This window comes from Micropterus salmoides, unplaced genomic scaffold (genome assembly GCF_014851395.1).
Source record: "Micropterus salmoides isolate LMB-PRFRI ecotype aquatic unplaced genomic scaffold, ASM1485139v1 Ms_hic_scaffold_6, whole genome shotgun sequence".
NCBI classification, from domain to species: Eukaryota; Metazoa; Chordata; class Actinopteri; order Centrarchiformes; family Centrarchidae; genus Micropterus; species Micropterus salmoides.
This window is the reverse complement of record NW_024044348.1, coordinates 9,373,080-9,400,203: the sequence shown is the minus strand read 5'-3', so window position 1 is coordinate 9,400,203 and position 27,124 is coordinate 9,373,080. Positions and strand designations below refer to the sequence as shown.

The 27,124-nt window shown below is 38.0% G+C and overlaps 1 protein-coding gene across 1 annotated transcript in view; it reads right to left on the bottom strand.

Annotated features, from left to right (window-relative positions):
• Positions 1 to 20,001: 20,001 nt before the first annotated feature.
• ddb1 (damage-specific DNA binding protein 1) overlaps positions 20,002 to 27,124 on the bottom strand; it is a 46,215-nt gene continuing 39,092 nt past the window's right edge. The window contains exons 25-27 of the mRNA XM_038701119.1: positions 23,555 to 23,657; positions 22,878 to 23,001; positions 20,002 to 20,653 (exon numbers count right to left, since the gene is read on the bottom strand). Of these exons, the coding sequence (XP_038557047.1) occupies positions 20,570 to 20,653; positions 22,878 to 23,001; positions 23,555 to 23,657 (311 nt within the window). The 3' untranslated portion in view covers positions 20,002 to 20,569. The remainder of the gene's footprint in view (positions 20,654 to 22,877; positions 23,002 to 23,554; positions 23,658 to 27,124) is intronic.

Here is a 27,124-nt window from a genome sequence, read left to right as displayed (position 1 = left end):
CTTAGGCCTTCAGTGACAGCAAGAAAAAACTCCCACTAAAACCTCATTACGTAAAATGGACCCACAGTTTTCTCTTCAACTAAAACATCAGCAAGAACAAATGTGCGCAAGCTTTTCACAGAACGGAAGCAGATACTCTACAGCATGACCATGTGCAAGTATCTAATAGCTCAGAAACTATTACTGTAGTACAACAGCCATGAAATAGAAAATAAGCTATTCTAGTGGTGAAAATGAGCCTTGAATACCACTAGTTGATGTGACCTTAAAAACACAGTTTACAGAGCATGTGGTTAAGCTTGAGCTAGATTAATGGATGGATAGATTGATTTCTGAGCAGGCCTACTGGACACAGGGCCAGGGGTCGTAAGGGGTCACTGGGCCCCAGGGTTTCACCTGAAAAATGTCACTGCAAGAAATTACTAGACAGAGATACGACCTATAGCAATGCATAAGAAACCCAAAATTGCTACAAAGAAATGCAAAATGACCACATACATATGCAAAACGATCACAAAGAGTCTTGCTTTCAGTATTGCTCTTAAATAGTAGGGAGTGGGGCTGGAACACCCTGGACAGAGTGACAAAAATAACAACCTGCAATCAAAATGCTAAAGGATACAGACCTCTAATAGGTATTTGTACCACTTTAAACATAAGCATAACATTTCTTGCTGACTCCATTAGTCAGGAAATGTGGATGCTTAAAACACGGCAAACCCTCTCCAAACCCCGGCGTCTCCTCTTGTCCTTCTGTTGCCTCGGAATTCACCTCACTGCTTCAGCAGATCTCTGTTTCCTTTCCCCTCGTCTAATGCATTATTCATTCTTGTGTTCACGGGCTTTCTCCCGTCTTGTGCTTGATCAATAAAACATACCTGTGTGTTTGCTCCCTCACCTCTCCATCCTCTCGTCTTGTTCCAGAAGCCAAACCGTGAGCCCATACTGAGGTGATGAAACAGCATAGATGGATGGCCTTTTCAAACTGGGAGAAAATGACTACAATTCAGGCCATCTCTCACCTGTGTGAGTTGTGTCTCTAATTCAGGTAGTAAAAGGAAGTTACCAGTGTTTCTCACATACGGACTTCACCGCCCAGGTATATTTGGCGACCTATATTAGTATTAGATAGAGAAGTTGTCTGGTATTACATTACAAGCACGAACCAGGTAAACAGCGAGCAGTGAACAGTGAACACACCAGTAGATGTCATTCAGTACGAAGTGTGTTTCGGTCGTTTCGATAGGCTAGGTGATTAAAAATCCTCCTCCACATACCGTGCACCTGCTGCTGTAAAGATGGAACTGTGGAGTTCTGTGTCTTTTCTGCGACTTTATAAAATGTACTGCTGATGGGGTAATACAGCAGAGCAGACACACGCAGAGATGGACAGAAAGATGCAGATCAAGCCGGTGTGTTTGCATTAAAAGACTAGAGGTGTAGGTGTGCGTGTGGGTGTGGGGGAAAGAGAACTGAAGGGAAAAGCATGGTGAGCAGATTCGAGTGAGTAAACACTAAAACAAGGTGAAGAATGAATTAGAATAATAACCTATTAGAAATAGGTATATACTCCGCTGCCCAGGTCCAGTTCGTTTAATGCTGACCAGACAGCAGATCATTCCACATCGGTGGCAGCCATCTTGGTTGTTTACAACAGCACTCCTTTGTACAGTCATTGTATCTAACCCGCCCGATATCAGATAGATGGTTATAATTGGCCTGACCTGGGCCAGGTCTGTAGGAAATCAATCTGAAAGGGACTTGACACATCTGCCAGAGTAAATAAAACATGAGTTCGCAGATTTGTCTGGTTACTAGGCTAAAGTCACTATTTGTCACTCCCTGGGAGTTTACACCGCAAAATCCAGGCAGGTGTCTCAAAAAACACTTAAAAGACATCTTTTTTTGTTTGTTTTGTTTGTTTGATATTCTGCACCACTCATAGTTTAGCACATGTGGTTTATTCTCCACTTGAATGTCTGCATTCATTATATGGACTTTGTTGAAGAAGAGTCGTGTACACCAATCACTGATCACTATGTCTCATAAGTTTAAACTCAATGATGACTTGAAAAAAACTAAACTCCACGAAGATATTTGCAACAAAATAAAGATTGTCACTTGTCATCACGAAGGTTGGCACGTAAAATTCCTCATTACTTTGACACGTGAACAAAAAAAAAGCTTCACTAACAGCTGACTTGATTTGATCATTGACCTCTATATACCAAAAAATTATTAAGTCACCCAAACATTACGATACCAATATGTGATAGATCTTATTCCAAAACCACGGGCATCTGCTGCTATAACAGCAGTCACTCTTCTAGGAAAGCTTTTCAAACCTGGCTGCAGGGGTTTGTTGGATCTGGCTCAACAATGGCCCACTTTTACCAGCTGGCATGCAGTCGATGTTCCAGTCCATCCACTTTACTTGAGAGGGCACAAAAAAGTAATGGTTAAATAATTATGATGTAAAGAGGGAGTACTTAAGTAATGACTAGTTTCGTGGTGTTTACTTAATCAGGAACAAGTGTGACAAGTCACATATACTTATGAACTAATCATTACCTAATGATTTATTAATATATACATGTATCTTATCAAGTAACTAATCATCATCTACTACATAGTTCTCAAAGTTATTGAGGAACTATTTATTAACAATTCATCGACTCAGGCTTTCCCTTATTTGTTCCTCAGTCGTTTCTTAGAAACTACTCACAATTAAGTGTTCCATCTTTATTTTAATGCGCTACCCACTTCAGCGGCCCTGTTTTGTGAGCTCATGTGGCTGCTAGACATTTCCACCTCTTAACAACATCACTTAAAGTTAACCGGGACAAATCCAGCAAATCTAACTGAGTCATTGGAAAGATGGCGACTTATGATATTGCCACAGTTCAACCATTTCTTCTGCAAAGGTGTGCAAATGGACCTTTTTCATAGCAGATATTTTGGCTTGTCATAGCAGGAAAAGCACAGGTGTGATTGATAACATTAAAAACTGACTGCATTACATCTCTGTGAGATAGTTCCAGGGTGCTGGTATTGTGCCTGCTGGCTCACTGGCATAGCTTACAGGTTCACTTAACAAAATTAGTTTCACCTTTGCTTTCCCTGCTATGACAAGTAAAAAATGCCATGAATAAAGTCCATGAATAAATGCCATGAATAAAGTTTATGCACCTGTTAGCAATTGTAGTGGCTTAGGCAGCTGAACCTACTAATTACAAGGAGTGTCAACATGTAGCCTGGCCATATAGTGTATATTGGTACACAACAGAATAAGGGCACAGTCACAAATGCTAGAATTTAACATTGGCAAATATTCACCTCCCATTCACTCCCAATCTATGGCAAAGCATTCCACAAGCACCTCCATTGGCAAAGCAAATTTGCATCTTCGCATTGCGTGGAGTTCAACTTTGGTGAACTTTGAACGGTGAAGTTGCAGCCTCAAGCAATAGCAAAGAAGTGTGAATGGTTGACCCCACCTGGCCGTCATTGCGTGTTGTTTTCTTAGTGAGCCAAGATGGAGGAGACTTTGATGCAAAATGTCTAACAACCACAACCACTCAAACGAACTACAAAAAAGAAAACTTATCTGCCAGTGCATCACATGTTGCACTGGCCGTTGGCAGAAGATGGTCACCCGCCTGCATTTACACATCATTTGTGGCCTTACCCTAACAGATTTGGGCTGTGGGCAACTAAATGAAAAGCACAACTTCCAGGTTTCATGGGGATCGTGGTTGTCTATGTGTTTCAACATAAGGTTTTACAGTGAACACAAAGTGTGAGATTGCTTGGTTTGACTTTGTACTGACCGTGTAAAACTGAAAAGTCGCACTTGGCTGCCTCTCCTGTATGTGGCCATCCGTCAAACTCTGCCTGGGTTTGTTTAAATCTCCACCAATCAACTGACACAACGAATTACAGCACAATTTGTAAGCAGCAGAAAATAACTTCTACTTGAATAAATGTTTACATTTTTCAGGATGAGAGGTAGAAAACACAAGTGACAAACTACTGACCATTTAATACTCCTCCAATTGCTTTTCCACGAGGTTGGCTTTGTGAAACCTTTGAACTAAAACCATTAATTCTCCCTTTGTTTAAGTGTGATGCCAACATTGATAATACTTGTAATGTTTAGCCCCATGGCGGAAGGAGGAGACAGAGAGTTCTTCACCTGGTGCTTCAATTTATTTTTTCACCAGATACGTGGAAAGTGCAGTTGTGCAAGTGAATTACTGCAAAAATATATCAAAAATTAACAAAAACAAACACTAAGTATAAACTAAGTATAAACTATTCAAATTATAGGTACAAACTGATATTAAACAACACAAAAAACTATATCAGGCCCTGACTATTCAATTCAATTCAATTCAATTTTATTTATATAGCGCCAAATCACAACAACAGTTATCTCACAGTGCTTTTCATAAAAGAGCAGGTCTAGACCGTACTCTATGACTATTGGGCTTGTAGTGTACAATATATGTGCATTTGACTCATAACAGTTTAAAATAGCACTGAGGCAGCAGGACAGAGGGTCAGTGACCTCCTAAGGGGAGAGCAGTGATTGGTGGTTATGTAGGGACTGAATCCTTCTATAGAATTTGACCTCTAACCCCTTGTTTTGTTACCTCAGAATAGTACTGTACCCTTCTATGGGTTGGAGCTTTATTTTGCAGACTCAAACCCTGCTATGGTACCTAACAGATACCTACACATATCCTATATAAGCTATGTTGGATGTACAGAGAGACAGAGTGGCCATCGGGCTGGGTCATTCTCCAAGCTGCTGCAGAGCTTGTAATTGATGCTGAACTCCTTGATGTAATAAACTTTTCAGTGTCAAGCGGATTTCTTCTCAACACATCATCGCAACATTATTGTTCGGACACCACAGGCTCTAGAACATGTGCCCTTCCAGGCCAAAGCTGTTCTCCTGAGAGGAGCCTCTGCCTCCTTCCTTTATACCAGAGGCCCTTCCTACAAGTCAAATCAAAGTTAACTGAAAATCAATTAAACACCATTATGTTATCTCAACAGTCCAAAACATCTCTGGCTACATCAATACACAACACATCAACTATAAAACCATAAATGAAATGTTACATGCTAAACAAAACTTCTCAAAACAGCAACTTAAGGTACTCCAGTACACCCCTCTGTACTGGCTCACACTTGGACCATTCCAGGTCTTCACCCCTATAAATGACTCCACACTTTGTAACTTCCTGTTTGCCCCTTCGCTCAGATCCCTGCTTGAGGATGAGAACCATATCACCTGAAGTAGTTGCCAGCCTTCCTTGTTGAAACACTGAGAACTTAAATATTTATTCACTAAGTAACATGAGACCAAAGCTTGGTTGTCAGCAAGAAGTCCTGTAAATTGGAGATCTCCCAACCACCCAATGGTTTGCCAGACAAAAATGAATCCTGCAGCGTGATCTAGACTACAGAATAAACATCAGAAATAAACTATAGATGTTTTCTCTTGTCGTGGGTGGTTAAAACCTTTTTTTCTCAAATTGCTTTGTGGCTTAAAATGTTACTGTTATCACAGCCCTGTTTGCTGGTGTATTTTTGTGAGGCTGGCTTGGAGATATTACATGTACAGGACTGGTAGACTCAGCTAATGACCATGCTTCAACATCATTAGTGTTGAATGATTTAAATTATCACTTTAGAGACACCAGCAGGATGTAAATGACCTGCAGGTTCATGTCAGGTTGGAGGAGAGTACCACCTTGCGTCTAATATTAATGTTTCAAAGACATTAATAAGAAAGAAATATCCTGAGTTGAAGGCCTGTAGCCATGACAGGTTCACATGAACAATTTAAGATCACATTTTAAATTTTTTATATATTCTTGAGCTTGACTGTCATGGCCTTTGTCCCAATAAATAAATCATATTACATGGTCAAAATTGTGTTTTTTAATTGTTTTTGGTCATACAAGTGTCATCATGGCTCTAGGTCCAGACTGAAATATCTCAGCTATTGGATGGATCAAGATTAAATTGTGTACAGATATCCAGTCAGAGTCCTGGTCTGAGCCGCTGTAAATCACCTCTGTACTGTTCCATACTTGTCAACCTTAAGACCTCTTCTGCCTCAAGTGTAGGCTAGGAAACAACATTAGGTGTAACTGTATTGTTGTTCAGGTGGAAACAGTAGAGAGAGCGTTACAGGGCTTATACTGGCTGCCCCCTATGTTTTTTGGAGTATGAATTTGACAGGTGGAGAGTAGTCCCAATTCTTACACATTGTAAGGGAGACCGGGTATAGCTGGAACATGGGGAAAGTTGTAACAACACTAATTCCACCAATTAGAGATAAGGTAGGACTCATGAGAGCATTTCAGTATTTACAGGCATGGTGGTTGTCAAGGCTAGAAACAGGCACATTCAGAATATATAGAGAAAAAAATGATTTTGAGGTAAGAAAGCATTAATTTGTCAGCACTTTGACCAGCACTCCCTATTCACATGTTGTTCACAAGGAGGCATGTGTTTCGGCACCCTTACTTAGCCTCCGCTAGTGAAGAAGGCAGAAAAGAGTACCAGCAGCTTGTGAGAAAGTCCTGTTATGCTAAGGAGTAAGTTCTGCATACTGGTGAGTACTGGCCCAGTTCAAGCACTGAAGACTCTGATTAAGAATAAACACACATTGACACACACAGATGTTTTTTTTGTTAGATGTACAAAGATTTTCCAAATTTAGGTACATTGAAGTACTTTTTACTACTACAATAAGTTTGTAGTGAGTTTAATAGTAGACAATGTCTATGCGCGTGGTAGCCTGCACAAGTTTTTTTCTGGCTATGATGTTAAAATGAGCCTTATTTCTAATAATAAAAACCCAACCCTTTTTTCAGCTTATTCAAAAGGTTTTCTAAAAGAACTTTGAAAGAAAGTTTGTCATCCAAGAAAAAACCTAAATATTTATATGATGAAACATTTTCAATTAAGTCCCCATTTAGTGTACAGTTGTATTATCTGGGGATTGGGACCGAGCCCTCGAAAACGTCATAAATTAGTTTTTTTTAGCACTAACTTGAGGCCATGAATTGAGACTTGAAGCTGATGAAAAGCTAATTGAAGGTCATTTAAGGCTCGGTTCAGTGAAAGGGCAACTGAATATTACACTGCCATCTGCATAAAGGTGCAGTTTAGCAGTTTGCACATCCTTTCCAATATTATTTGTAATAGTGGCTGAAATCGAACCTTGGAACACCCTTGGAAATCTCTAAAAAGTCTGATTTAAGACCGTCTATAGAGATACATTGTGTTCACTGTATAACCAACTGATTGCTGTGTTCCTATTCCAATATTACTTAATCTATTCAGTAGTAGCTCCTGATCAACCGAGTCAAATGCTTTGGACAGATCAACAAATAAGGAACACAGTGTTGCTTTTGGTCCAAGGCATTTGTAATGTGATTTAATAGCAACAAAGTTGCTGTAACAGTGCTGTTCCCAGCTCTAAAACCTGACTGTGCATCAGTTAGAATGTTGTGCTCTCAGTATTTTAATTGACAGTTAACACGAGCTTCCAAAATTTTAGCTAGAATAGAGAGTTTGGAAATTGGCCAATAATTATGAAGAGCTGAAGGGAATCCACCCTTTAGCAAGGGAAGCACATAGGTTGCGTTCCGTAATTTGGGAATTGAATTTGCTGCAACCTTTAATAAGAAAGGTTCTAAGTTGTCTGGTCCTGATGATTTTTCTTTTTGGGTCAATAGTTTTAAGAGCAATACAGATATCCTCTTTTAAAAAGGTTCTGAAAACAAAAGTTTCTGGTAGTGTTTTAGTGCCGGAGTTAGAGTGAATGAGGACTTTATTTGGACTCATTGAAAATGCAGCCAGCTGATACAAAGTGATTGTTAAAATGTCCATTTATATCAATTTTGTTTTTAATTTCAACAGAATTTACAAAAACATGTTCTGGGAGACCTGAAGAGGAATTGGAACCAGACAGAGACTTAATTTGCTTCCAAAATTTAGAGGGGTTATTATTAAGATTTTTTTTTGATAATAATCTGATTTGGCTTTTCTAGTCTTGTTTGTACATTTATTTCTTAAAGTTCTGAAAGCAGAATTTGAAGAATTCCAGTTGAGGACTGAATGGTGCCATTTGTAGGAAACAAATGCAGGTACTTTGTATAAATGAACTTTAGCTAAAAAAAATTGCGAGTAATAGTTGCTGAAGCAAAAAGAGTTACAACCATACCCAGTCTCCCCCACCTTTAAACATAATACCTGCTAAACATCAGCATGAGTATGTTAGCATACTGATGTTAGCATTTAGGTCAAAGCAACACTGTGCCTAAGCTAGGGTGACCATATTTTACATCACATGTATGTGCTAATGATGCAACGTGAATGTTTTATAACTGGGACAATTTAGTGTTTTACATTTATTTGGTTGGACTCACGACATCCTGCTTGAAACTGGGACAATCTTGCACATCTGGTCACCGTATCTTAAGCAGCCTCACAGAGACACTAGCGTGGCTGTAGAGTCCTGTAGTCTTTACATTTTCTATAAATTTAAGACAAAATACATTTAGAGGGTAGTTTTACCATTATCATAATTACAAACCCAAGACCACAGACAGCTGGGCACTTTCGCTGCCCACACATAAAGATGCTACATCCCGAGCACAGTGTTTTGTCTCTTTGTTGTTAGCAAGTGCACTTTTACCTCTAAACAATGCCAGAAAATGTCTAGTATCTCCAACTGCAGCATAATTATATGTTTGGACCACCAGATTAGCATCTTAACATGGCTATTAGAGAAAGAGTGTGTTTTCAGATCATTGCCTCCAGTGTGCTAAAAAAAAAAAAAAAGATTCACCACCTAATGTAGGGCACCTCAATTTGAATATTTCATGCAGTATGCCCGAGCATCAAAACCAAAACCCGTTTTACGTCTAGCTAATGTGATTAGAGGCTCTACATTATTAACACAATTGGGTGGAAATGATTCCAGAGAGTATGCGTAAGTGATCTCAAGAACAGTTTTCCATCAAATTTTCTTATCTTTATAATAAAGTATGATTTCATGGAGTAAGCTCTGGTCATGTCTGTCTCTAATTTTAAAGAGAGATGGCTGCTCTTCTTATCAGTAGCACACAGACGAGCCCTCCGCTTCTTTTTTAGTCAGCCCATCTTGTGTTTCATGCATTTGAGTAAACCCTGAAATCTCCACATCACTGTGTCAGCGCTCACATACATCTTCCTCCTCTTGTGCTTTTATGAACTGAATTGTGGGATTGGGAAGGCCATAGAAGACAATCTTTAAAATATAGTAGCACTGCAATCTTCTTGTAATCCAATTCTACAGCAGTTCTGCAGGGTGTTAAAGTCTACTCTAAATACATTACTGCTGATATTTTTTCATCTGCAAATGAAAAATCATCTTAATATTTCTAGTCAAAATCTCTCAAACTCAGAATTGGAAGGAATCCAATTCATGACAAGACATAAAATCCTGCAAACAAAACAACACTATACCAAAACCAGAGAGGATGTAGTCTCATCCTGGCAAGACTGGGAAAACACTTTCAAGCAGAACAAACTGAAAAAAAGACAAAAACCAAACACCCAGGACCAGATTTACTCTGGCTAGATCATAGACATGCAGCAGGGTGCAGAGTAAGACTCCCCCTCAGCTGCTGCAGGATGGGACTGGCAGTAACAAATTACGTGCCAGAAAGTGGGGGCCCCCTGCCAGGGCCGAATGCATTAACCATGCTGTTTAGACTGCATAAAATAGTCCACTTCTGTCCTCGGGAAAAATATAAGGTTCATCCAGGGACAATGGAGTTTCAGTCGCTTGAGTCGGTGACAATGAGCGAGCAAGTCCAACGAAACACTCCAACACATTAAAGTAAGTGCTCCACTTGGACTTGGTCTACTGCAGTTGTTCCAAATCTGGTGTTAGAGACCTATGAGAATCAGTGTAGGTTGATATTAATTTGCTTCAGAGTCACAAGCCAAACGGTTGGAAACCACCAAAATAGCATTGAAAGGATAAGTCTGATAATATTCTATATTTTTCTTATTGTCAACAAATTCCACAAAAATACCAAAACCAACTTTTAATTAATCTAATAATGATAAAGTATCATACAGACTTTTCTGTGTATTTATAACCTGATGTAGCTTATGTGCCATAGAGATACATTGTTGTTACACTGGCATATATTATTTCACTACCATGAACAAAGCCGCTGTAGTTTATTTTGAATCAGTCCCACACAAACTCTCCTTCTACTGCACTTGCACACTTGCTAATGCACCAAATGCGTATCAATCCACACCGAAAAATAGTCCATAACAAATGCATTATTTACTCCTGTTTGAGTAACATTTGCTAAAAACTACAGTGACTACAGCTTTTATAAAAAAGTCTAAGGATGGAGGTTGTTATGTGATGTGCAGATTGTAAAGCCATTAGAGTCAAATTTGTGATTTTGGGCTATATAAATCAAATTCACTCAACTTGACTATTTGTGACCCATTTTAATGATTTCCATCTTCAGTATGAACAAACAGATTTAGGAATCAGTGCCACAGAGAGGGTGGGAAAGTTGAAAAGTACTGTGAATTTGTGATTTGTTGAAAACAAGTAACATATAGAATTATTTTGCCTTATCTTTTAATCTCCTGGAAAGGCAGGAGAAATTTGAGGTGTGTCAAGCTTATAGGTTGTTCATTCACCTGGAAAAACTTCAGTAATAGTGTATATGTACACCATCAGAAAAAACCCCATACAATATTTAGGAAACCTGAATCTCAGTGTTAGCTTTAGATAATGAGGCCTTGAGACAGACACTTTTATTAATGAGCTGTTATCTTAATATCACTTTACAAAACCATGCAGCATAGTGCTTAACACTCAACATAAACAGTAAAGCTGTCAGAAACTGATTAAACAGACACAGATAATAAAATAAAGATTGTAAAAATACACGGGCTCAAGAAATATTATCAAAATACGACACTGGCTGTGGCTGATGAATCTCTTGGGGTTGGGGTGTTTTAAAGCTTTGGGGTCCCAACATCAAAGACACCATCACTTTTGGCGCTGGTAACGGCCAGGAGGGCCCTCTGGCTCCGGCTCAGTGGGATTAAAAGATGTGAGATGTAGCTGGGAGAAAAAAAAATCTCATCCAACCAAGCAAAAAAGAGCTAGCATGACTCCCTGACACCTGTTTAGAGTCAGTAGATAACCGCTCGTCAAACAATCTGAAGTGAAATGATTTGCTTCAGCCTCCCAGCTGCTCCAGTCAAGCTGTTAGGTTTAATCAGTAGAGAGCTGTGGTTGTACTGGACATTTCCCAGAGGTGGTTCTACATGGTTGACCTTCCTTTCTCCCTTTAAAGTAAAATCCAAAGGAATCACCCATCTGTGATGTTTGGTGCCTTGCAGGAGTTATTTTGAGAGGTGTTTTAAATCATTTGTTGGTGTTTCCAGCTAGAATCAACGCCTACTTGTTAAAATTGACTTCTACTACCCTGAATAATTTACAATGTTTCAAAAGCAACTAGAAGATACCTGAACTTGTATCCAGCTGTGGGTTATGTACACAGTATGTGTAGGTGGAAACAGCAACAATAAGTCACACTGCTCGATCCACATGCCGTTTCTATTAGGTGAGAATTGTGGTGTGCCATACGTGGTGCATTATCTGAGTAATTATACTTTGATTTTACACACAGGTCTTCAACATGGAATCATTCTGTGCTGTATTCATTCAGACCCCACACAGCTACAGGAAACACACAAACAATGGTTGTGCAGGACTAAACCTCTGAATGCTTGACTTCATTCATGCTGTCTGGCAGACACCTTCTGTGTCTTGGGTGCCCTTTTTTACTGCAAAAATGTTATAGCACAAAAAGCATAGGTGAAAGTAATAAAATTAATTATAGCTGTAATTCATTTAATTGCCACTTCCAGGACCCTGGTATTGTGGATTATGGCTCACTCGCATGGCTTCCGGGGACACTCATTGGAAGGCGACCATGTTATTAGCTCCTCCTGTCCTTTTTTACTGTCAGAGTAACTGTGAAAAAGGCTATTGTAAAAACATAATCATCATCATATGTCCAGTAATCTTAATTGGTCTTGAACAAGTGCATAGCTTTTCCATTATTAAGAGTTATAAATTTAAAAAAAAGCATTTTGGGTTTCTCAACTGATCATGAATATACAGGCTGCTTTAATCCTTGCTTACAATTTGTCACGGCTGTGACTCCTGTGTGTGTGGGTGTTTGACTGTTTTTGTTACGACTGTGTGCTGGGAGCTTGGCGTGTTTTCTGTTTTGTCACACACCTGAACATTATCCTCATCAGCACACCTGACTGGTAATCTGCTTTTTAGGTTAGGCTCAAACATCCAGTCGCCGATATTAAGTGACATTATTATTCTAGTTATTATTATTATTTAGGCTTTTTATATTAAAGATGTACTTGCAATAACAAGAAAATCAACAATAGTATTAATGAAATCAACAATATAAATAATATATAACCTAATCATTTTAGTTAGCCTAAAACGTAGAAGAAAAAATTAAGAACTATTAGTGATTACAAGACATTTAGTAAAATAGGTTTAATCTGCAAGTATCTTCGTGTCAACACTTTAACACTATTATGAATCCCTTGGCTGCAACCAATACCTAGGTCTTGAGAATAGCTCAGTGCAATAAGTGGCTGAGCTTGTGAATGTTTCCCACTGAGACAGACATGAGTTCAACTCCTGTAAGTTCTCTATTTATCTTTGTTATAATGGCAACGAAAGCTCTCAGGGATTTATTCCTTACAGTAATTTCATGAATTTTATGTTGTTTCTTTTTATATTTATGTTTATAATGAAGACTAGAGAACACCCATCTTCCTCAGAGGCCTACAAATGTACACATGAAACTAATATTAAAAGTCTTGTCTTTACCTTTTCCATTTTGTCCTTTAACCTTTGTACTGGGTTATTGTGAACAGACTGGTAATCTGTGAGTAAAACACCTGTTGTTTGTAGATGGTCTACAGATACAGTACTGAATCAATGCAACCCTCCCCATGACGCGACAAATACATTTAAAAATACTTTTACAACATTTAAAAAAATCTTCACCTTAAATATGTTTGTACAGCAGGATTATCTAACATTCCCTGCTTAAAACCCATTAAATCCACCACCTAACACTGCATAGTTCCGACCAAGGAAGTTGCTACCGTAGTTAGCAACAAACACCCCTGCTCCGTAAGCCCGCCAGCAGCCTCTCCGTTTCCCCAGCCCAGAACCAAAGGAGGAACCCACCCACTCTAGCCCAACTCTCCTGCACAATACCTTTGTTGAATAACCATCTAACCATGCCAAGATTTGCGTTTGGGTCTTTTTCTCTCAGTCAGGAATTATGACAAAATTCTGTTGTAAACAAATCTTTAAAAGGCCCTGACAACCTGTAATAGACTCTACATGGCCGCAGAATGTTCTGCCAAACTTAAAACACTGTGCAGAGATTTCTGTCTGTGCTGTTTTATCTGAGTTCTTCGGAGTGGTTTATTGATCAGAATTTAGTAACATTTGGGGTTGTTTGTGTATGTTACAACGCATTAAGTTAGTAATCAATGCACAGTGAAATATGCACAGTAAAAGGTTGGGTGGGCATTCCTATGGAAGCCCAGTATTAATATAAAATTATGTTCTGACCCATCATTAGGCCCAGCAGTAGGTACCAGGCTGTGCCATCATAAATCTACTGGGCCCTCTGACCAGTGACACCCTTCTCCAGCCCTGACCAAACTTAGATTAAAATTCTACCCTCACCCAAGAAAGGACACTTGGTGGCTTGAACCCGGTCATATATCTACGTTTTATCTTTTTAAGCTGAACTGCTGTGGCTGTCCACTCTGGCTTTTAAGTTGATTAAACATAATCAGTTAATACTTTAACTTACACAAAAAACAAGCAAACAAAGGTAAGGTTAGTGGCATCTAGTGGTGAGGGTTGCGAATTGCAACCAGCAGCTCTCGGTGCATTCTCGTGCTCCTCGGATGGTCCTATTTCCTGAGATGTGAAGTTGTTCATCCGACTTCAGTGTGTTCATGTGCTCTTAAGTCAGAATGAGGAATCAACGTGGACGCTACTACAAAGATGTGTTGGATTAGCATTATCAGAGCACATAAACAACACGCAGACATCTAGCTGACTCTACTTGGACAGCAAACTAATCATATTACAAACTACGTATTACACACATCATTTCTCTTTTTGCAATAAAGATTTAAGAAGGAAAAAAAGATTCTGATTATTAAAAAACTCCCTTTCCAAGTGCGCAGGAGAAGCTACGGTGTTTGACGCACTCTGTTGGCTGTTGTGCTAAATAATACCTGTGGTGCTCCTTTTGTCTACATTTCTCTTCTTTTTTTACTTCTGATAAACCAGTCGACTACTACTACTAACGCTATTTCTTGTTGTTGTTCTTCGTCTACTTAGTACATATTCAACGTAGTGATGAAACGCACTCTATCGTGCCGTTTGTCTGTTCAAGCTACTGTAGAAACATGCACGTCCATGTAAGGAGACACGTGGTGTATGTAGATAGAAATGGCTCATTCTAAGGTAATAAAAACATAACGGTTCATTATGTATGATCTTTATACACCACTAAAAACATAGTTACATTATATTACATTTCTGTCAATAGATCCCCCGAAATATTACACACTGAACCTTTAAATCAGAAAACCTTTCAAAACACTAATGCACCTTTAAATCGTCTTTGAATCCTACCCTCCCCGAAGAAAAAGAGCAGCTACTTGGCAGCTTGACCCCGGCCTTAAATCTCAGTGGCTATTTAGTTATACAGAGCTTTTTTAAAAAAATATATTTTATATATATATTATTATTAGGACTGGGCACATTAACGCATTATCGCATTAATTAATTAACGCCAACAATTATTTTATCGTACGTTAACGCAGTTTTTTTGAAAATGATAAATTATTTTGAAAGGCTTTTGCTCACTGGCTCTGAATACACATAGGAGGGGTGGATATCAGCCTGCAAATCACCCACCCAAACAAGCAGCGGAGGGAGGCTTCGGCAGGCTACGCTGGATGCAGCGAGTAAACAGCAGGTGCCCTACTGAGAGTAACCATGGCAACGGGTTCTGTGCGCTACACAGCTGTAGCCTATTTAAGTTAAGTTAAAATTATAGGCTACATAACTTTACCTGATAGGCCTTCATCTAGTTTTGCGGGGATGCTCTAAACAGTAATAGATTCTGGAAACTCACAAACAGCGAGGATCAGTCTCTCTTCCATTGATTTGTGCTGCGCGTTGCGTACAAAAAGTTCAAGACAAATCAACTTCGGCAGCAGGCGGGCTTGTTGGATCTTGCTCAACCACTTCACCTCACTGTAACAGGGACACTTGCTACTGATTGAACATAGACTGTTTATGCTGCTCCCTGATAAAAGAAAAATGCTTCTGCTGATACCTGTTCAGAAAAGAAAAAAAAATGATGATGGTAACTTGTTTTAACAAGCTAAATAAAAGGTAATTCCCTGGCAGTGGCAAATAGCTTTGGTTTAATATTTTAATTTGATTACATTAATGTTAAAGTTGAGATTTACCTTAAATATTTTATTGCTACTGTGTAAAGGGAATACTGCTGGTAAAAAGCACATTATTTGTTTAAAGTGTTTACAAACCACATGTGATTGCACTTTTGTGCATATAGCAGTACATTTAAATTAAAAGTGCGTGATTACAAGTGATTATATTTAATCGCGATTAAAAATTTTATTCGTTGCCCAGCACTAATTATTATTAACATGCAGCCACACGTTCCTCCAACACATTTATCTCAGATGCCCTTCCTTCCTGCACTGACACCCTGGAATGTGTAGCACCCCAGGCAAAATGACTCCACTCGTGCTCTTAGACGACTTTGTCCTTGTAGAAGGACATAGTATTATTGGAAAAAAGACAAACTCCAGGAGATTGCTTAAAAGCTTTACCAAAGCTCTAACTCTTTCTTAAACTTAACTTAACTCTGCTGCTGTGGTTGCTACCTCTGCTCCCACTTCTGAAACCTGTGATAAGTTTATGAATTTCTTCATCAACAAAACTGACAACATAAGATTTCACATCTCACCTTAAGACTCTCAGAGGCAAATCATCCAGTCAGCTCCCTCCAGCAGATTCAACCTATGCCTACCTCCCAGCTATTTGAGGTGGTCTTGCGTATTAATCCCACCTACTGTCCCTTAGACATTATACCGTCAGGCCTATTCAAGAAAGCTTTTGTCACAATATGCCCTCTACTTTTGGTTATAATTAATAGCTGTTTAACGAATGGTGTTGTCCCTTCCAGTTTTAAACATGCAATTATGCAGGCCCTATTAAAGAAACCTTGTCTAGACATTGACCATAAAGGCCCATCTCCAAGCTACCATTTATTGCTAAGATTTTGGAGAAAGTTGCCTTCTCTCAGGTCTCCTTGAACAAGGTTTTGACAGAATTGATCATGGAATTCTTTAAAATGCTTGGAGGACAAAGTTGGTCTGCGGGGCACAGTGTAAACATTTACCTCCTACCTGAGAAAAATAACCTTTACAGTCAGAATAGGAACCTCTTCGTCATTCCCTGCTTCATGTGGAAACAAATTTGCAAGATGTAGTTAAAAATAATCATGTCCTGTTTCTTTTTTGGACATTTCTTTGAATTTTAAAAAACAAGTCGGTAGTGTTGTGAAGGCCAGCATTTATCATCTTAGAACCATAGCCAGTTATACTGTACATGGATTTCATCACCTCTCGGCTGGATTACTGTAATTCACTCGACCCATTCCACAATTTCTCAACTTCAAATGGTTTAAAATTTTACTAACGTTTTTTACTTTACGTTTTTAAAGTCCTTAATGGATTAGCTCTACAATGTATTGCTGATATGCTGATCACATGTTCTGCTCTTAGGTTTCTTAGGTCATCTTCACAACTCCTCTCAGTACGCCACTCACGCCTCACAACAAAAGGTGGCCGAGCCTTTTCTGTTGCTGCCTCATGGCTCTGGAATATTCTCCTGTCCGACATTAAGTCCTCTCCCAGCATTGAGAATTTCAGTTTTTTAAATCTAATCTAAACACCTACCTTTTTTTCTCTGGGTTTTAGTTCATTTGACTAATTTGACTTAATGTTTTTGTCAAGGCCACTCATTTATTTTTACGTCTTCTCACAGCATTTTAATCTGTTGTTAGTCTTATTTTCCTTTTTAGTTTCTAATTTTACTTCTTCTGATTTAGATTTTTACCTTGTACTCCTTATTCCTTTTATTAATGTATACATGTATTTGTGTATATTGTGTATTTGGAGCACTTTGGGTCAACTTCTGTTGTTTTTAAATGTGCTATATAAATAAAGAGCACTAGAAATCACAATAGCTTAGATTTTGTTATCTAATGTTAGTCTAATTATAAAAAAGGCCTAACAATAAATTAGGGAGCTACAGCAGAATGTAATGGCGTGTTTACAATTTAAGTTTTGGGTTTATGTTTGGATTATGGATGGCCTTATGATTATTGAACATTGGGGGGGAAATAATGGGTCAATGGCTCCAGATATATAAACCTAAAACTCAACATTCACTGTTTATTAAAGATCTCTTTTATTTTAAAGCTCATTCGTGTCTCACAGAAACATTGCCTGGAAGCACAAGTGGTTAATTATTATTATTTTTAATCTTGCTGTGTCAAAATTAGCGAATGCTGTTGTAAATATGGATGCACACAGTCCTTTCACTGTGTCCTCTTTCCTGGCACGTCCTTGATAAAGCATCACTGCAGAGTGCACATAAACACAAGGAAGTTACCACATTTAGTTCACATAAATCCTTAATAAAAAATTTAAAAACTGCAGTAGCTTGCTTCTCCTTGAGTTTCAGTAATAGAATATCTCAAATCGAATCTTACACTAATAAAAAGTTTTCATATTTTAGGAAAATTAATTAATTTCATATTAATTTATTCTCAGTCACACACTGTTTCCATTAAACCTCTTTTCAGTCTTTGAGCATTTACTGAACAGAATGTTCAATGTGTGGCTGTTTTAGTTATTTAAATTGAGAAAACAAATGTAAATATGAGGAAGGATGAGGATGCAAACAATCTAGTATGAATGGGGAATCGGGTGACGAAACACCAGAGCAAAACAAAGGCCTATATGCCTCAGGATGGTGACAGGAGGACAAAAATAGCTCAGGAGAAGTGGCAGAGCACACCCATTGCCAGTTTCTGACCAGTTTGCTTCAAACCCTCAGCTAAAAAATGCAAGGGTATGGAGAATTATTACTGCAGCTTGCCAGTTTTCCAGTCTGTAAGACCTTTGATATCTTCGACTGAAAGAGCTTGTATCTTCCAATTTGACACCGTTTACTGATGAATAGAAATTGCGCACAACAGAAATTATTGAGACGCTTGAGAAAACAATGTACTGTAGTATTCAGCATTTTCAGCAGGTCTGACAAAGTAATAAGAAGAAAACCCTGTGTTTAGTATTCACACAAATTGATTCACTGACATAAAGAGATGGAGACTTTTCATTTCCTTCCAATTTCTCTATGGATGCATAAAATTCATTATGGCTGCTTGGGCAAGAGGCTGCATCAACTGTAAACCAGACGTGAGATGCAGTCTTGATTTGATAAACAAGATCAAACACATCGATTGTGGAGGGCACCTTGTTTAAGTGTATTAAAACATGTGCATATAAAAGAACATCAGTTGTCTACATACAAACAGTTCAGTCTGAAGAGAGGCTTTACATTCGGTTTGTTCTATAAAGAATGACTTGAACTTTGGCCAATCATTTATAGTTGGTCAAAATACCTGGAGCAGTTTACATAAAGTTAGGGCTGCAAAAAAATTATATTTACCATCAAATAATTATCAATTTTTTTTCTTCATTTCTCATTTGGTCCATAAAATGTCACTACACAGTATGACAATCAAGATTTCTCAAAGCCCAAGATTAGATATCTAAATTGCTTGCTTGCAGTACAAAACCCAAATATATTTAGTTCATTAGTTTAGAAGACTAAGAAAATCAGCAAATATCCACATCAATAAGCTGAAACCGTACTCAGGCACGGTGAAGTTTTGAGCTAAATGCTCATAACAGCATGGGAGCACTCTCACAAGGACAATGCTTACATACTAGTGATTAGCAGTGGGTTTAACAACAACAGGAATGTGCCAAATTTCCAGTGGTTCATTATGACAAGTACACTGACAAAGTACTGTACTTAAATACAATTTTGAGGTACTTTCCATTTTATGTTACTTTATACCTCTACTCCACTACATTTCAGACAGAAATATTGTGTGTGCATATATATATATATATTTTTTTTTTACAAAACTACATTTATTTAATCCTTTAGTTACATAAATACTCATGTACTTTTATTTAAGTGACATTTTGAATGTCTGACTTTACAGTATTTCTACTCTGTGGTTTTGCTAGTTTTTCTTAAGTTAAAAAAAAAAAAGAAAAGAAAAATAAAATATCTGACTATTTTGCCCACCACAGAAAATTTCATGGCAAAACTTTGTACCAATCCATCAAGTGAATGCTTACATACTTCACATCAAGTGAAAACCTTTACCTGCTGGTGGCACTAGAGGAAAAGTCAGAGGATCACCAAAGTCATTAGAATTTATCCTCCAGGGACCCTGGATATCTGTAGCAAAGCTTCTTGGCAGTCGATTCATTAGTTGTTGAGATATTTCAGTCTGTACCGAAGTAGTGGGCCAACTAACTGACAGACATTTTTATCCCTAGAGTCGCGCCACTAGCCTGGCTGAAAATTCATAGATTAGTCAAAATAGTTGCCAATTTTGAGTAAGCACAGGAGCCTGATTTTAAGGATAATAAATGTTGAGATGGAGACAAACTGAGACACAGATATTAACAGTACTAAAGCAAAGTTTATTAGAATAAACAAAGAAAACATCACAAAGACAAAATAGCTATAAATCTATCATTTCCTCATTTTGTTTCTCAGCGTGTACAGTGTGTTAACTCCAGACTTCAATGTGTAGATCATTTAGATTTAAACTGTGGGTGTAGAGGATCTGCTAACCTTCAACCTTTAAACTGTCACAAATATCCCAGAGGATGTTTTTGGTGAAGAAAATTTCTGGGTTTTTCCTATTTATAGTCACACATTATTCCACACGGACGCAATCACACATGCGCGCACACACACACTCTCAGACCAATGTCTTTACTTTGGTCTTTTTGTTGTCCTAACAGGGTGCCACACACTTTGCCCAGAGACTCTTGTCTACATGAAGAGTGCTACACTCATCACGTAGCACTTTCAGGGCCTCAACGGTTGACAAATCACTGAAGTCCGAAGGACGAACATGCACTCACTGTTTATTTATAATTATTTACAAATCTGTTCGCTTCCTCGTCATTTTGCCCATCATTTCCTCCTCTCACAAAGTGGGGGTTCGGATGACGGTTGAGGTTAGTGGATCCTCGTCAGCTCCTCCACAATCTTAATGACCTCGTCCACTGTGGCTTCACGCTTCATGCCGCTGCCGTCATCGATCTGAAATTGAACGACACTAAACAGTGAGACTCCACTACTTAGACAAACCTCACCGGTGCCACTTGCTTTAGAACAAATAAACAGCTAAATGCAAAAAAGAGGGAGGCATGTGTTTTCAAAAGCATTTTACGCAGTCTGTCTGCAATGATATTACTCACTGTTTTCCATTTTCATTTCAGTTGTTGTAAGATAAAATTATTTTATAAGCTCCTGGGAATCTTTTATCTCGCCTGTACCGATTGCATCATTTTAACCTATTTTTTCCAATGACTGCATTTTATCAGTGTATTTTTGCATCAGTTTTCTACTTTATCTCAAAGTGATGTTAATGAAGTGTTTCCTCACTCTATCCTTGAGTACCCCCTTTGTCCTGGTTCTGTTTTAGATTCCAGAATAAATTCAAAGGGCTTTATTGGCATGGGAAACAGGCATCTACATTGCCAAAGCAAAAGTGAAATAAAACATGTACATAAAGAGAAGATCTCTCCCTGCTGTTTTCAAGCAGCTTCACAGTTCATAACTAGTTGATCATTTTAGTCAGCTGTTTTGAAGCAGGGAGAGAGAGGGAGGTCTGGGAAACTAAGCTACAAACCTAACCATCATCTAGCTGTTCTTAGGCTTTTTCTGCTGTACACCATGATTGTTCCCAGTATTGTTTAAAGGCTTAAATAAAGCCTGCAAAGATCAGTCAATTAATCAATTAGTTATCAACAAATTTTATTACTCAGCTATTTTGATAATTTATTAAGTAGTGCTGTGCAATGACAAAAAAAATTTTAATCGCATGATTTTCTGCGATTAATCGTTACGCACAGAACTGAATAATGAATTCTAGTAAAAGTAGTGTATTGCGCACTTTTAATTTAAATGTACTGCTATATATACAAAAGTGCAATCACATGTGGTTTGCAAACAATAAGGCGCTTTTTACCAGCAGTATTCCCTTTACACAATAGCAATAAAATATTTCTTGTAAATCTCAACTTAAACATTAATTGTAATCAAATCAAATATAAAACCAAAGCTAATTACCACTGCCAGGGCATTACCTTTTATCTAGCTTATTAAAACAAGAACCACGATGATAACTTCATAACAGGCACCTTCTGAGCAACAGGTTAACATATATAAATGTGTTTTCTTGTTGTTTTTTCTGAACATGTATCAGCAGAAACATTTCAGAAACAGTCAGAAAACGTGAGATCGGATTCCCATGAATGAGAAAAGCAGGAATTTCCTCTGCCTGGAGATACTGGGGAAATGAAAATAAGCTCCATAGGCTGATGCGGATCAATCGCTGGGAGGCACACACTCCTGCACATGCTTAATTGTTAAAAAAATAAAAAAATACTAGCAGGAAGTGAGGATTGAACACTCAACCCTCCAAACGGGAGTCCTGTGCACTTCTGACTGAGCAAATTGCACAAACAGCCCACTATCTAATGACCTGGAAAAAAATCTAATGACCTGGAAAAAAGTCAATAATGAATTATTTCAAAAGGTGCATATTTTTTTTTTTAGTTGCACAGGGATGAAAGTGAGCAACTGATGCTTCAACATATTTTATTTTTAAACCAATGTTCCAACTTTATTAAAATTTTGGCTTTAAACATGATATTCCTGGCAAATAAATTGTTAAACATTGTTGAACTGTCTTTATCAGCTGGCCTTGAGAGGCAAACAGGGAAAAGCTTTGTTTATGAGTTAAAAGTGTAAATTTTTCAAATAAAATGAGTGTAAAGAGAGACACAAAGCAGACTATGCTTATTTGTTTATTTTCCAAAAGTGATTTTGCCACCTGTTCTGCCATGAAAGACATTCCCAGCTCCCACTCACACAGCACAGGAGCAATTAATAATAAGTCTGAAGGGACTTTAAAAGTTCAACATTGCTTGAAGGCAAATCACGGTATTAGTTTGCTTCTTCACCTGATGCTTCTGGGAAAACTGAAGTTGTTATCAGAGCAGAGGTCCAGGCTCTAATAACAAACATATGTCTTCCTGTTATTAAGCTAACTTTCCAAGTCTATTATAGGCCACAAGCTGGCAAAGACAGAACTGCTGAGTAAGCTTAATGAACTTTTTAAGTATGAAACAATCCAGTGTTCCCAGTATTAAAGTAACTCTCCAGTCCAGACTTTTTTTCCATGAATGTAGGATGAAACAATCACATTTCACCTGGTTCAACACACAGTATACAAGTGTGGATGAAGATGAGCTCCTACCTGTAGAGTACTGACGACTTCCTGCATCTTGGCTCGGCCGAGATCCAGGAAGCTCTCAATCAGATCCCCGTCGATAAATCCCGTGGCCAGTTCTGTCTTACGCTCTGTGTGGAAGGATCTCCAGGTGCAGCGGAGTCAAGGAAAATCTATACAAGGCTATCTCTGCTGAGGATCGCACGTTAGGTACAATGTCACATATTTTATCTCAGGCAGAGTCGACAAATGTTCAGCATAATGTGTCCAATAAAAACAACCTTTTTCAGAAGAGCAGACACCCAGTGTTGTCAGACAATCAGGTTCCATTATTGGTACTATTGAACCAGTAGAGAGAACTGGTGTTTAAACTGCAGCTTCACTAGAAGCATAAAGAACACATTTTTTAAAAATCATTTGAAGAGCAACTGAAAAAAGCAAATGAGACTTAAACGACTGAACATCAAAATTGTCAATCAGTTAACTGACGCATTGGCTAATGGTTTCAACTCTATATATGAATCGTATAATCAAATTCTATTCAAGCATGAGATGTCAATCAAACACCAACGAAGCCAATTAAAGTTACTATAATCATTTTGTCGCTCTCTAGATTAACCGCCAAGACAAACACACCTGTCAGTGCAGGTTGTCTCTGTCCCAGTGACAGATGGTGAGTGCAAATTTGAATATAAGAAGGATATAAGCTGTGCTCGATCTTGCCCACGCTCTTGATGACCTTGTTGAGGCGGTTCTGCAGGTCCAGGAGGAGGCTGTACCAGCCCTCAGACAGGGATGTCACAAGACCTAACACACACACACACACAGACACACGCGTATGTCAGTCAACAAACACAACATTTTTTTTGTTGAAGATGTAATATTCTAACAGATTTGCACCTCACTGCAGCAGATGGCAATTACTTTTCATTTCTCATCAGCAAGACGGAAGGAAGACATTTTAGGGCTGGATTCATAATAAAACTCATAAAAGCTTTAAAATAAATAAATTAAAAGCTCACTAGTGTGACTGCAATCCTCCTAATGCAAGTTTTGTGCTTGTATGCTGGGAATATGTTAGGAGTAAAGTAGTATGATTTCACTATTTCAATAATTCAAGACCATTCCTAAGTGTTTTACTTCGAGAGTGATTTCCGTGTAAATCACTGAGCTTTGAGGGAGTAGCATGCTTTCCTCTACCCTAAAACATTCTGTGACAGTGGGTGCGTTATTGTAATGCTCTGGGGAAATAATCTGCACTGAAATTGACAGTACACACAAAAAAGAACAAAGGGCTTCATTGATTTTAATGCAGAGCCCGTTTCTCTGCATGTGAAGCCATGAAAGAGTTCTGGGACAAGCTGCCAGGAACAGTTTAGAGGACAACAGGAGGATACATCTAATGATTTTCATTATCAATTAATCAGCAGACAGTTTTCTTGATTCATGTATTTAATTGCACTTTTCCATTCCATGTGTTGTTTTATATGAATTCCTTTGTTTATTTTTAAGGGAATGCCATCAAGGTACACTCTTTTACACACTTTTATTGTGCTCTTACATTTTTATAACTATTTTTATTTTATTTTATTAATTTCTTTGTACTAATTTTATTATTTAGTCTTATTACAAAAAGTGTTTCTCCATCCAAGTGTTTCTATGTGCATTTTTAATCTGAAAATAAATAAACTAGCCTGTGTCAGTGGAAAACCTCAAAATAAATGAACAAAAAAGTGTAGATAAGTTAGTGTATCTATTAAAGCAAAATTAGACTAAATGGAATGGAAACATTGCATTGTTGCATTTTGCTGATTTGCAGAAACATCAGATCTCTGTGGAACGATAAAGACTGTAACCTTCATCAAATCAATATATGAAACAGAAAAATAAATTCCAACATGTTTTCTTTCATGAGTTTGGACTGGAGCTCTTAATGATGCCACCTCGTCATGCACTCTTCCTCAGTAGCGGATGGAAACACACATTCATTTGCATTTTCTTTTGCTGCCTCTCTGAAAATTGGTTTAAATTTTGATGGAAACCTGACTAATTACTGCAATATTTGTATACTGACTTATTTATCCAAATAAAGAGATTTTTTTTATAACATTTTAAATAAATACTTGTTGTCTGACCAACGCAGAGAGATTATCAATTCGAAGGTATTCAAAAAGTGATATAAAACAGAAACCAAAGAATACTTGTCATTTTTGCTTTTTTGTTTTGGATTTCACAGAGAAATGTGAATGTACACCTATAAAGTCTTGAGAACAAAACTGACCATCATTTATGAGCAGCAATACATTTTTAATAAAGCTTTGAGTTTGGATAAAATCCTTTGACATTAAATGACATTTGTCTTCGTCCCCTTCACCTACAATATCGGTGTGATAATCTTTCAATCACAACATGTCTGGGTTTTCGAGAATGTGACCAAAACAAGTGCATTAGAAGTTTATCTACTTGTTGGTTGGTGTTTGGGTAGAATAAGCTTGTGGCCTGCAGCTTCTCGCCAGAAAGATCTATATCACACCATCTCGAGGAGCGATAAGACTAGCAGGGGCATTTTTCTTCATTACACACGGAGGGCCTTTTGGTTTAAAGGCCAATGTGTTTTTACTGGACTGTACAATGGTTCTTATTTCCTGCTAAACTTTCCACAGAGTCTTTTTAGAGGAATCACAGAAGGTGAAATAAAGTGCTGTGTGTTGTTGGTGCGGTGGAGTGCATGGTGTAAATTACTGCTGTGTCCAAATGATGTGCACTCCCTATTTTTCATCTCTGCCATCATAATTGCCATGTTGAAAGTTACTAGTTTAAATCTGAGTAATGACGTGTAAAACTATGATTTCTCTCCCATTCTGAAAGGGAAACATTAGTTGTGAATAAATGGTTTTGACAAAAGTTGGTGTAGGCTACTCCCTAATTTGTTCTCCTTACTGCAGTTGGCTGATTAGTGGAAATACTGGAAATGAGAACGATCTCTGTGTGCAATGGTACAGCCTCAAACGGACAACTGGTGGTGAACTATTTACTGATTTGTCAGTTAGTGGATTAAAACCTAATGCTCATGCTTATTGTTTACTTTACTGAGAGATTTCACAGGGTTTTATTATAAATATAACGCCACCCCATCGGGGTTCTCGCTCTTTATACTATGTCACCTGACCTCCTTCTCAGCTCCAATCAAGCCCCTAGAGGCTTCATGAATATAAACGTAAATATGGGTCGTAATATGCTGCATGGCAATTGACCTATATGGCCGTTTATCTTTTCCTTTCCAGTGAATCAAGATGGAGGCAGAAATCTGAGCAATGAATATCGCACAATTTTATAAAATAAATCCACAACTGTCAGTGTGGTTGGACACTAGAGATAAGTGGTGAAAATGTTTTAGTGAACAAACACTTCAGGGGAAAATTCAAGGGTGAAAAAAAATAAAGCATTTCATAGTTTGACATTTTGAGAAATATGCTTTCACTGTCTTGCTGACTGATCAGAAGATTGAAGCTTCTTCATTTCTCAGTTAGCTTAGCTTAGCACAAAGGCTGTAAACAGGGGGAGACAGCTAGCCTGGCAGAATGTACAAAAGCCTACCAACACCTCTAAAGCTCACTAATAAACACATTACATGTTGGTGTAACCTGTACAAAAACAGAAGTAAAAAACATCAGTTTGCTGTTTTATTTAAGTTAGTTACCAGGCAACCAGAAGATGTTATTGCTTCTAGCCAAGAAAAACCCAGAATTCTCATTTTTACACCTTTGGTTTTGTATATTTTAAACAAGCAAGAAATAACATATCAGTGAGCTTTAGATGTTGAATTTATTACCTTTGGACAAACCCAGGCTAGCTGCACCATCTGCTCCAGTCTTTGTACTAAACTAAGCTAACCTAACCTGCAGTAGCCTTACTGAATATTTATTGTACAGACATGAGAGTATTGTGGGATGGTGATGGGACAGTGGATACGACACCTGCCTTTGGTGTGAGAGACCTGGGTTCAACTCCCCATTGTGACACATCCACCAATGTGTCCCTGAGCAAGACACTTAACCCCTAGGCATGCGACCCGACATATATAGCAATTGTAAGTCGCTTTGGATGAACGCTACAGCTAAATGAATAAATGTAAATGTATTGTGAGGTAAATGATCTTCTCCTCTAACAAAGCATACAATTGTATTTGCAAAATGTTAAAAAATATTTCTTTAGGAGGTTAATTTGAAACTTATGGTTAATGGTTAAAAAATAAACAATTTCAAAACTTAAAA